A 12,455-nucleotide genomic window follows, 5' to 3' on the forward strand; every position below is an offset into this window, starting at 1 on the left:
GTTAGAAGGAGGTGCTCCTCTATTATCATTGCTAGAAGCTGCAGAGGTGTTAGAAGGAGGTCCTCCTCTATTATCAATAATATAAGCTGCAGAGTTGTTAGGAGGTCCTCCTCTATTATCAGTAATATAAGCTGTAGAGATATTAGAAGAAGGTCCTCCTCCTGGAGTCAGTAACCTAGTCTTTTCTATACAGAGCAGGCTAGAATGGAGTGGGCTGAAGGAGGTCCTCCTGTATTTGCTGTGGCTTATTGAGTTAATATTGGTCCTCTCTGAGAAGTCTTTAATCTAGTCGGCTGTGGCAGATAAAACTGTGAAATTAAAATACATGAAGGGTGTGCTCAAGCGGTCGGCGTGGTTTTAGAAGTGGCATTTTGATTGACACTTGTGTGTTTTATTGGCAAAACCACAGCCATTAATGAGAGTTTAAACAGAAAATGGCCGCGCTGTGTGAACACAACTGTAAAACTCTGAATTTGATCATGTCGGCTTAGAATTACATCATTGGTGTAGGAAATGATAAATGAGCCGGGCCACCCCTCCCCCGCCATTCCTCCTTATTTAGAACTGGTGTAAGTGACTTGGAAGGGGAAGAAGTCTTAGATTTTGTCGCAAATCACCTTTGCGAAAAAATCTGCACCAAAAATACACCAAAAGGTCGTATATATTTTAAAATAAATGACCCCTTAGTTCTATTTTTATGTATTTGTGAAAACAAGCAGAATGGAATTTTTTCTATTGCATCAATAAAAATATATATGAAAAAATGATGTAGGAAAATCATAAATCTAGTAAAACAGTTTCCAGAATTAAGAATGCAAAGAATATAATAAGTAACATGAAGAACAGGAGGACCTCCTCCTAACAACTCCATCCTAGCCTGCTTTATAGTGAACAGACTAGATTTCTGACTCCAGGGTGAGGACCTCATTGTAACAACTCCATTCTAGCCTGCTCTACAGTGAACAGACTAGATTTCTGACTCCAGGGTGAGGACCTCATTGTAACAACTCCATTCTAGCCTGCTCTACACTGACCAGGCTAGATTACTGACTCCAGGGTGAGGACCTCATTGTAACAACTCCATTCTAGCCTGCTCTACACTGACCAGGCTAGATTACTGACTCCAGGGTGAGGACCTCATTGTAACAACTCCATTCTAGCCTGCTCTACACTGACCAGACTAGATTACTGACTCCAGGGTGAGGACCTCATTGTAACAACTCCATTCTAGTCTCAACCCCCCCCCCCCCATGTCCCCAGAATACACCACATGCCCTCCTCAAAGATTAACCCCCCCCCCCATGTCCCCAGAATACACCACATGCCCCCCTCACAGATTAACCCCCCCCCCATGTCCCCAGAATACACCATATGCCCCCCTCACAGATTAACCCCCCCCCCCACATGTCCCCAGAATACACCATATGCCCCCCTCACAGATTAACCCCCCCCCCATGTCCCCAGAATACACCATATGCCCCCCTCACAGATTAACCCCCCCCCCATGTCCCCAGAATACACCACATGCCCCCCTCACAGATTAACCACCCCCCATGTCCCCAGAATACACCACATGCCCGCCTCCTTCCTTCACCCCTTCACCGATCTGCACCTGCCTCCTCATGTATGCGTTCCTATGGCCTCTAGCTCTACAGCACATCCAGGCACACACACAGCTCCTCCTCCTTCAAGCTCCTGCAGTCTGGGTTTATAAGCACTTCCCACACTTGACCATGTGACCATGAAGGAGCATGTGACCAGTGACGTCACAGACCTCGTTCTAACAACTCCACTCTAGCATCTACCGTAGGGAAACCTCATTTTAACAACTCCATTCTAGTATCTGCTATTTCTCAGCAGGCTCTTCGCCTAATATGAGTGATAAAATGCTCCCTGCAGACGCATCATCCTCCCAGATTGCGGTGGCTGTCAAATCATTGCCGTTTAAACAATCTAATTTTCTCGTAAGTGCCCATCACCCGTCTGCTTTCACTCCTGTGTTTGTATTGTAGCTCAGTACTTGCTATTGCTAGTACACGTTGGTAGTACAGGGTGCACATTCACCAAGCAATGAACAGTTTCTGCAGGTACTGTGTCCTCGCCTAGAAAGTTCCATGATGCGCACTGTCTATAATTGTATAGGGTCAGGTATATTCTTTATTTTACCACCTGCCTAAGCAACACTTTCCAGCTGTCTATAGAACAAATGTTCTACAGACATGTTATTCTCAAGAATGCACTACAGAGCTTAAAATAGTGTTTGCCCTTCTTGATGTACCACCACTATTACATGTTTACCGAGAAGTTTTAGAAGGAAAGAGGGTTTTCGTTGTATTGTGACAGATAAAGTCAAAATGGAATGGAATCAGTTATTTTGTAATTGCAGGACATAGAGTAAGACGGACAAGAATAGGACAATATCGTTTTTGTCGAATGGCTATGCAAACATATTGAAACATAATTAATTTTTTTTTGTAAACTAATTGAATTGAATAGTTTGACAGAGGCCGCAAAAAAACGTAACGGACAAGGAAAACAAATGTGTTTGTGTGCACATTGTGGTTACAGGAACTGTGGTGATGTCACTGTCATGTGAGCAGCCACTTGTGGGAGGAGTTAAATGGGTTAACCCATGACTAATCTAAAAAATAAAAATCCACTTTGGATAAGGCCTCTTTCACACTTGCGTTGTCCGGATCCTGCGTGTACTTCACTTGCCGGAATTACACGCCGGATCCGGAAAAACGCAAGTGAACTGAAAGCATTTGAAGACGGTTCCGTCTTCAAAATGCTTTCAGTGTTACTATGGCAGCCAGGACGCTATTAACGTCCTGGTTGCCATAGTAGTAGTGGTGAGCGGGGGAGCGGTATACTTACAGTCCGTGCGGCTCCCGGGGCGCTCCAGAATGACGTCAGAGCGCCCCATGCGCATGGATGACGTGCCATGCGATCACGTGATCCATGTGCTTGGGGCACCCTGACGTCACTCTGGAGTAGGGTTGTTGCGGGTATCGAAATTTCGATACCCAATCGATACTTTTGTCCCGATATCGATACGATACCGGGATTTCCGTTTTTTCGATACTGGGCTGCACTTCTGCGCAGCCTAGTATCTCTTAACATGAGCGCGCTGCTATCGGCGCGCTCATGTTCTCTCAGCATTACAGGGGAGAAGAAAGCAGTCCTCCCTCCTCCCTGTGCCGCTGCCACCAATGAGGAGAGAGGGGCGGAGGAGGGGCGGGCGCACTGTGCCACCAATGAGGGGAGAGGGGCGGAGGAAGGGTGGGCACACTGAGCCACCAATGATAGGACTATTCCCATTTCCCACACAGAGCGGTGCCCAGCGATGTCTCAGCACTCACCATTATTCCTGGGCGCCGCTCCGTTCGCCCGCAGTGCCCCATTACTGTCTCCTCTCCTGCTCCACATGCTGCTGATTACTATCGGAGCGATGGGAGGAGACATCAGCTTCACTAGTGGGCGTTCCTTCTTCCTGCGCTGCGATTGGACAGCGCTACAGCCAGGAAGAAGGAACGCCCACTAGTGAAGCTGATGTCTCCTCCCATCGCTCCGATAGTAATCAGCAGCATGTGGAGCAGGAGAGGAGACAGTAATGGAGCACTGCGGGCGAACGGAGCTGCGCCCAGGACTAATGGTGAGTGCTGAGACATCGCTGGGCGCCGCTCTGTGTGGCCTGATAGTGAAAGTCAGTCTTTAACACAATACAGGAGGCGGGTGCCAGCTGCAGAATCGCATTGCCGGCACCCTGCCACTGACAAGGAGCTGCGATCAGAGGCAGTTAAAGGGAACCTGTCACCCAAAAATCGCCTATTAAGCTGTTTACAGTACCTTATAGTGCTGTATAGTAGTTTCCTGATGCACTTTTTGTTAGTTTTGCAGCATGTATGCTCAGTCAGAAATCGATGTTATATTCAGCTGCTGCCCCGTGCTTCAAGTCAGGCTTGAAGTCACGGGGGCAGCGGCCTCGGCGTCTTACATGGCCCTCTCCCCGCCCCCTGCCTCTGTGACTGACAGCCGAAATCCGATTCCGGGACCGCGCTCAACGGCCGCATGCGCAGTAAAGGGCGGCAGGAGCGCGGTCCCGGCTGCCGCGCGTACTACGCGCCGTCTTACTTTCGCCGCACTGCGCATGCGCCCGACATCCTGTATCAAACGCGCCCGCGCCCAGATGCACGGGGCAGCAGCTGAATATAACATCGATTTCTGACTGAGCATACATGCTGCAAAACTAACAAAAAGTGCATCAGGAAACTACTATACAGCACTATAAGGTACTGTAAACAGCTTAATAGGCGATTTTTGGGTGACAGGTTCCCTTTAACCCCTCAGGGGCGGCACCTAAGGGGTTAACTGCTGATCTGCCAGTACCAGCCTCCTGTATAAAGGGGTAATTTTTCATTGGTGGTGCAGTGTGCCCCCCCCCCCCCTCAACTCCCCATCCCATTAAAATCATTGGTGGCACAGTGCGCCAGCCCCTCTAAACCCCCCCAGTATTAAAATCATTGGTGGCAGTGGCCACAGGGACCTCTCCCCTCCCCCTCATTGGTGGTGCAGTGGCAGCTTCTGATCGGAGCCCCAGCTGTGTAAGCCTGGGGCTCCGATCAGTTACCATGGCAGCCAGGACGCTACAGAAGCCCTGGTTGCCATGGTAACATCCCTGATGCTGTGTGCACAAGGCACAGAGCATCAGGGACAGTGTGAAGTCCTATTCACCCTGATAGAGCTAAATAGGACAAGGGATGAAAAAATTCTAACTGTGAAAGTAGCCTGAACAGATCCGTCCAGACTTTTACATTGAAAGTCAATGGGGGACGGATCCGTTTGAAGATTGAGCCATATTGTGTCATCTTCAAACGGATCCGTCCCCATTGACTTCCATTGTAAGTCTGGACGAATCCGCTTGCCTCCGCACGGCCAGGCGGACACCCGAACGCTGCAAGCAGCGTTCAGGTGTCCGCCTGCTGAGCGGAGGGTGAACGCTGCCAGACTGATGCATTCTGAGCGGATCCGCATCCACTCAGAATGCATTAGGGCTGGACGGATGCGTTCGGGGCTGCTTGTGAGAGCCTTTAAACGGAACTCACAAGCGGACATCCGAACGCTAATGTGAAAGTAGCCTAAGAAGGGAAATAGTTATTAAATAAAAAGTGTAAAAAAAAAAAAAAAAAAGTAAAAAAAATCCCCACCAAAATATGAAGTATAAATCACCCCCAATATATAAAATATGTAAATAATAAACATATTACATATCGCCACGTCAGAAAAGTCCAAACTATTAAAATATAAAAAAAAAATCTAGGTGGTGAACGCCGGAACAGAAAAAAATAAATAAAAACTCTGCGATTCGCCATCTTTAAAAATGCGGAATGCTCGTGGCTTTTTTGGTTTATTTTTTTCTGCGTGGTATCGCAATACTTTTTCATGGTATCGAAACCGAATCAAAAATTTACAACTCTACTCTGGAGTGCCCCGGGAGCCGCACGGACGGTAAGTATGCTGCTTCCCCGCTCCCCACTACACTTTGCTATTGCTGCCAGGACTTTAGCGTCCCGGCAGCCATGGTAACCATTGAGAAAAAGCTAAACGTCGGATCCGGCAATGCGCCGAAACGACGTTTAGCTTAAGGCTGGATCCGGATCAATGCCTTTCAATGGGCATTAATTCCGGATCCGGCTTTGCGGCAAGTCTTCAGGATTTTTGGCCAGAGCAAAAAGCGCAGCATGCTGCGGTATGTTCTCCGGCCAAAAAACGTTCCGGTCCGGAACTGAAGACATCCTGATGCATCCTGAACGGATTTCTCTCCATTCAGAATGCATTAGGATAAAACTGATCAGGATTCTTCCAGCATAGAGCCCCGACGACGGAACTCTATGCCGGAAGAAAAGAACGCAGGTGTGAAAGAGCCCTAAAACAGCTAAAGACGATTCTCATAAGACTTCGTTCTAATACTGTATGGAGCAGGAGCTCCGTACAGTATTTGAATGTTTTGGCTCTGATGAGCTGAAGTTATTGTTTCGTGAAGTCTCCTGAGACTTCGCGCAATAACTTCATAAATTAATTTGTACTGTAAAAAAAAAAACATTTCCCGAGTGGTACCTTGGAACCGAACCCGAGTTAGAGAAATGTTTTTTTACAGTAATTTCTGAAGTTATTGCGCAAAGTCTCAAGAGACTTCGTGAAACAATAACTTCTGCTCCTGCTCCGTACAGTATTAAAACAAAGTTTGATGTGAATCGACTTTGAATGTTTCACCCGAAGTCGATTTGTTAATCCCTAATCATATAGTACACAACAAGCTCTTTCTAATTAAGCCTTAATCACCCCTGAACCTCACATGGATCCAGAGATCTCCCTATTCATTGCTCTTCTAGATTTATATCAAGCTGGGAGCTCAGGGGAGTCTTTTCTGCTGCAGCTCGGGAGCTCGGGGGCATGTCTATGCTCTCCCTTATCACAGCTCAAGAGGCAGTTGAAGGATGAACCTCAGCATGTGCAGCCTTCTTAGTGATGAGGTAAAAAAAAAACAGCAGGTGGCGCTATACAGATACATTTTATTGTATATCTCAATGGCTATGCAACATTTTTAATTATATATAAAGAAAATGAGGCTTGGTCACTCTTATATGGAAATACAGGATGTTTTATTTGACATTTATATTTAAAATGGATGAAATAAAAATAATAAAAAGTATGCAGGTATAAAAATACAATATAAAAATCTTCTAACAATCATTTAGCACAGTGTTATATGTTTGTTCTCTGTCAAAATGTCATATATTCTTTCTTAATATGTTCGATTGTATGACCGAACAAAATTTAGATAGGTACTGGTAGTGTCAAAAACCTCTCTCTCTATGTCCTTCACTTCAGGTTTAATAAATGATCTAGTTGGTTAGAGAGATGAAATGGCACAGAGAGTAACCATCTAATTGATGGCAAGGAAATGCCAAATAAATAAAAATGACATTACATTCAATTGTGCAAATAAAAATTCTATTAGACCACGTGAGTAGGCCAGTTCTTAGATCTTTTTCTTATATCTGCACAGGTCTATCTAGATGTCTATAGTAAGAATAGCACTCCTACTTCTTTTACACAGATAGTGGGTAGTGTCCGCTTTCCAGTTAGTGAATTGTCCCACTGCAATAGCATACAGATATAATCTAGCAGCAATCCTTTGCTTTGGACACAAGTAAATCACTTTGGCCACCTAAGTCTGTGTTATACAGCGCTCTGGCTGCCGCACATAAATACTGAAATGTATCCAGCTGATAGCTCCTATGGTAGGTTTGTGCACAGCTACAATGTAAATTATTCGCTTCAGTAGCCAAGGACAGTTCATTCACTTATTCAGTGACAAAGTATTCCTTATTGTTGTACCCACAGCTGTGGGCTTACCTTCACTTGCGCCGTCGGGTACGTCGGGACTTGGATTCGAGCCCTTGCTCCGTTCGGTCTGCCGGCGTCCCGGCTATGGAGCCGCTCGCGTCCCACGTGTCTCTGTCACAGATGATGTTGGTTCAATGTGAGTATCACAGACCTCTCTCTGTTGGCGCTGCTACGTGACGTATTACAGTCTTCTGTTACTGAATCCAGGAAATCCTTTTCTTTATATGCGATTACAGAACTATTCAGATCCAGGTGCTGGTTTTAAAACTAGAATACCACTTCACATCCGCCCATAGGATTTAAACAGCAGGGCAACCCAGAGAGAAGGTAGGGACAGTTCCCAGGTGTCCCTGCCTTCTAGATCGCTGTATACACATATAGATTAAGAAGCGTTATCCGCTTCCTGTCCCGGCCTGGTGGTCATGTGACCGCCGGGTCCGAGGGAGTGAAGGAACTGTCGGGTCTTTCATAGACCTCGTTCAGCCCTGCACTGAGGCTGTACAGTGTTGTATTCTGCTGCACAGCCTCTCTGGGGGCTGTATTTCCCTTGTAACTGTTACAGGAGAAATAAGTTAAATGTCCCCCAGAGGTCTTGTATGACCTTATGGGGGATGCAAAGTGTAAAATAAAATAAAAAAATACTGTTTTAAAATAAAAAGGTTTCACATGTACAAAAAAAAATCCCCAATTAAGTAATAAAAAAAAGTTAAAAAATAAATAAAATAGACATATTTGGTATTGCCGCATCTGTAACCACCGGCTCTATAAATATATCACATGATCCATACATTATTTTTTTTTTGTCACCCAAGGCTACTTTCATATTAGCGTTCGGGGCTCCGCTTGTGAGTTACGTTTAAAGGCTCTCACAAGCGGCCCCAAACGCATCCGTCCAGCCCTAATGCATCTGAGTGGATGCAAATCCGCTCAGAATGCATCAGTCTGGCAGCGTTTGGCGTCCGCTCAGCAGGCGAACACCTGAACGCTGCTTGCAGCGTTCGGTTGTCCGCCTGGCCGTGCGGAGGCAAACGGATCTGTCCAGACTTACAATGTAAGTCAATGGGGACGGATCCGTTTGAATTTGACACTATATGGCTCAATCTTCAAACGGATCCGCCCCCATTGACTTTCAAAGTCTGGACGGATCCGTCTGAAGCTACTTTCACACTTAGAATTTTTTCTACAATATAATGCAGACGGATCCGTTCTGAACGGATTCCATCGTCTGCATTATATGAGCGGAACCGTCTGGGCGGATCCGCTCTGAACGCTAGTGTGAAAGTAGTCTAAGATCGCACAAATGTAAAGTTAAGCATCTTGGTAGTAATAATCTGTGCTTCGTATGTCCTAGGTGATGTAGCAGTGATGTAGCGCTTATATAGAAGGATTTGGGTGTCCTTGTGGATGGTAGATTGACATTGTATACTATCATTTAATCAACCGCTTCTAAGCAGGGCCGTGGAGTCGGTAGATAAATGCTCCGACTCCTCAGTTTTTGGTACTTCCGACTGCTCTGTATTTAATATGGGCTGCGGGCCGACATCTGTTTCTGTAATGGCAGCGGGGCCTGGTGCAGTCACTGTATTCTACTACATCGGGCCCTTCTCACTGTAGTATACGGTAATCATATCTAACTTGTGGGTATTGTTAAAGTATCTTAAATCTAGCGCTGTACTACTTGCTACTAACTTCTTGGCAGTCAGGAGGCCGGACGGGCGCTCGTACCGTAGCTCACTACGTCACGCGCCTGCTCCGCCCACTTTATGAATGAAATTGGAATATTTTAACAATACCCACAAGTTAGATATGATTACCGTATACTACAGTGAGCGGGGCCCGGGTGTAGTAGAATGCGGTGACTGCACTGGGCCCCGCTGCCATTACAGAAACAGATGCTGGCCCCCATTCACTACACAGGGACACTTATGGGGGATCTGTGGATGACACATAAGACATAAGATATGCTATATATGTGCCATCCCCAGATGCCCCCATAACAGTGCCATCCACAGATGCCCCCATAACAGTGCCATCCACCATTAGTTCAAAAGCACACCTTTTGGTTAAAACATTTTTTTTCTTTTCTTATTTTCCTCCTCAAAAACCTAGGAGCGTTTTATGGGGCAAAAAATATGGTAATTAATTATACCTTTTTGTGAATTGGGACATTTAAACTTGCTTTATTTTTTTATATTTTTTTTATTCCAATTTAAATTTAGTCGTAGTCGGTTCATTTTTTTGCCGACTCCTCTGACTCCAGGTACCCAAAATTGCCTCAGACTCCTCGACTCTGACTCAACAGCCCTGCTTCTAAGGCCACCAGGATACTGTCATGCATTAAACGAGGCATAGAATTGTGGGGCAGGGAAGTCATACTACCACTTTACAATGCGCTGGTGTGGCCTTATGTGGAATACACAGTCCAGTTGTGGGCACATAGAAAAGATAGAAAAGATGCACTGCAGATGGAAAAAGTACAGAGGAGAGCGACTAAAATTATAAGGGGCATGGAGGGTCTTAGTTATGAAGAAAGTTTAATAGAATTGTATTTTTTTAGTCTTGAGAAGAGACGTCTAATGGGGGACATGATTAACCTGTACAAGTATATAAATGGGCCATACAAAAAAAATAAGGCGAAAAGCTGTTCCATGTAAAATGTGCTCAAAAGACAAGGGCTGCCTCTAACTTAAGAAGAAAAAGTTCAGTCTCCAGAAGCGTCAAAGCTTCTTTACTGTAAGAACTGTGAATCTGTAGAATAGACTTCTTTAGGACATGGCCACAGCAGGAACAGTGGACAGTTTCAAAAAGGGTTTAGACAAATTCTTAAAAGTAAAAAACATAAATGCTTATGAAAACATGTGGAAATCTGAGTCTCACTTGTTTCTGGTATTCGTGTCCCCACCTATCCCTTGGTTGAACTTGATGGACTTTTGTCTTTTTTTCAACCGTATTAACTATGTAAAGTGCAACACCAAGCGATTAAAAAGGCATATGGCCCGCAAAATAGTGCCAATCAAACAGTCTCCTCATCCCGCAAAAAAATAAGACCCTAACTAAGGCAATCGGTCAAAAAATAAAAAATCTATGGCTCTCAGACTATGGAGACACTAAGGCCCCTTTCACATGGGCGAGTATTTCGCACGGATGCGATGCGTGAGTTGAACGCATTGCACCCGCACTGAATACCGACCCATTCATTTCTATAGGGCTGTTCACATGAGCGGTGATTTTCACGCATCACTTGTGCGTTGCGTGAAAATCGCAGCATGCTCTATATTCTGCGTTTTTCACGCAACGCAGGCTCCATAGAAGTGAATGGGGTTGCGTGAAAATCGCAAGCATCCACAAGCAAGTGCGCATGCGGTGCAATTTTCACGCACGGTTTCTAGGAGACTATCGGGATGGACACATGGTTATAAGGGAAAATAATAGCATTCTGAATTGAATGCATAGTACAATAGGGCTGGAGGGGTTAAAATAAATAAATAAATGTAACTCCCCTGAATCCACCTGATCACGCAGACCGGCATCTCCTTCTGTCTCCTTTGCTGTGGTGACGTCACTCCGGTCATCACATAATGCATCACAGTATCTTTTACCATGGTGATGGATCATGTGATGACCGGAGTGATGTCATCACAGGTCCTGTTCCTGTAATGAATGCTCACCACAGGTCCTGTTCAGCAAAGGAGACAGAAGGAGATGCTGGCCTGCGCGATCAAGTGGACTAAGGCGAGTTACATTTTATTATTTTTTAACCCCTCCAGCGCTATTGTACTATTTATTCTGTATTCAGAATGCTATTATTTTCCCTTATAACCATGTTATAAGGGAAATCAATACAATCTACAGAACACTGATCCCAAGCCCGAACTTCTTTGAAGAAGTTTGGGTACCAAACATGCGTGATTTTTCTCACGCGAGTGCAAAACGCATCACAATGTTTTGCACTCGCGTGAAAAAATCACGGGTGTTCCCGTAACGCACCCGCACATTTTCCCGCAACACCCGTCTGAAAGAGGCCTAAGGCACCTTTCACATGAGCGTGACGGATTAGGTCCGGATTTTGCAAGCAAGTTCAGTCAGTTTTGTCTGCGTTCAATTTTTTCCGCGCGGGTGCAATGCGTTTGGATGTGTTTTTTACGCGCGTGATAAAAAACTGAAGGTTTACAAACAACATCTCTTAGCAGCCATCAGTGAAAAACGCATCGCACCCGCACTTGCTTGCGGATGCAATGCGCTTTTCACGGAGCCCCATTTACTGCTATGTGGTGTGTTTCTGTAAACCACAGAATTAGGGTAATAAATATTGAGTTTTCTTTGGCTGTTAACCCCTTAATGTGTTAAAGGAAAAAAGGGAATAAAGTAGAAAATATGCCAAAAAAGTTAAATTTAGAAATGTCATCTCCATTTTCCTTTAATTCTTGTGGAACACCTTAAGGGTTAACAAAGTTTTTAAAATCAGTTTTGATTATCTTGAGAGGTGTAATTTCTACAATGGGGTCATTTATAGGGGGTTTCCACTATGTAAGCCCCACAGTGACTTCAGGCCCTTTAAAAAGTGGGTTTTGGAAATTTTCTTAAAAGTCTTGTGACCTTTTGGCAGAGATCCGGTCACGTGACCTCGGCCGGACCACGTGAAGCGCAGGCAAGTCATGTGACCATGAAGTGATTCAAATTTGGCGGCGGGAAGCTGCAAAAACGCTGCAGAGTGTCTCCAGCAGAGCAGAGTGGATGCCTCATCATGTCTCTGCAGCAGGAGAAGCTTTCTGATGCCCCTAAGGCCCCCAGTCCGGTAAGCCTCCTCCCCTGGATTAGTTTATATATACTATTACCTGTGGGATTTTGTTTTTTGTAATCCTGGTGACTGCTACTCCACTCCTTCCCCTGCACTAAAGAAGAGCCCCTGCTCTCTTTCTGTACTTAAACAATATAGAAACCGGAAGGAGTGGGGAATCTGCACAGAAGAAAAAATGTGGTATTTGCAAAAAGCATCTGGCAGGACATAGGTTTTTTTGCTATCTGCCAAAAGTGTACTGACAAAA

The 12,455-nt window shown here is 45.2% G+C and overlaps 1 protein-coding gene across 2 annotated transcripts in view; it reads left to right on the plus strand.

Moving 5' to 3' along the window:
• Window positions 1-1,773: 1,773 nt before the first annotated feature.
• INO80C (INO80 complex subunit C) overlaps window positions 1,774-12,455 on the plus strand; it is a 134,531-nt gene continuing 123,849 nt past the window's right edge. For both annotated transcript variants that reach the window (XM_044294648.1, XM_044294647.1), the window contains exon 1: window positions 1,774-1,964. In XM_044294648.1, the coding sequence (XP_044150583.1) occupies window positions 1,875-1,964 (90 nt within the window). In that variant the 5' untranslated portion in view covers window positions 1,774-1,874. The remainder of the gene's footprint in view (window positions 1,965-12,455) is intronic.

This window comes from Bufo gargarizans, chromosome 5, assembly GCF_014858855.1.
Source record: "Bufo gargarizans isolate SCDJY-AF-19 chromosome 5, ASM1485885v1, whole genome shotgun sequence".
NCBI classification, from domain to species: domain Eukaryota; kingdom Metazoa; phylum Chordata; class Amphibia; order Anura; family Bufonidae; genus Bufo; species Bufo gargarizans.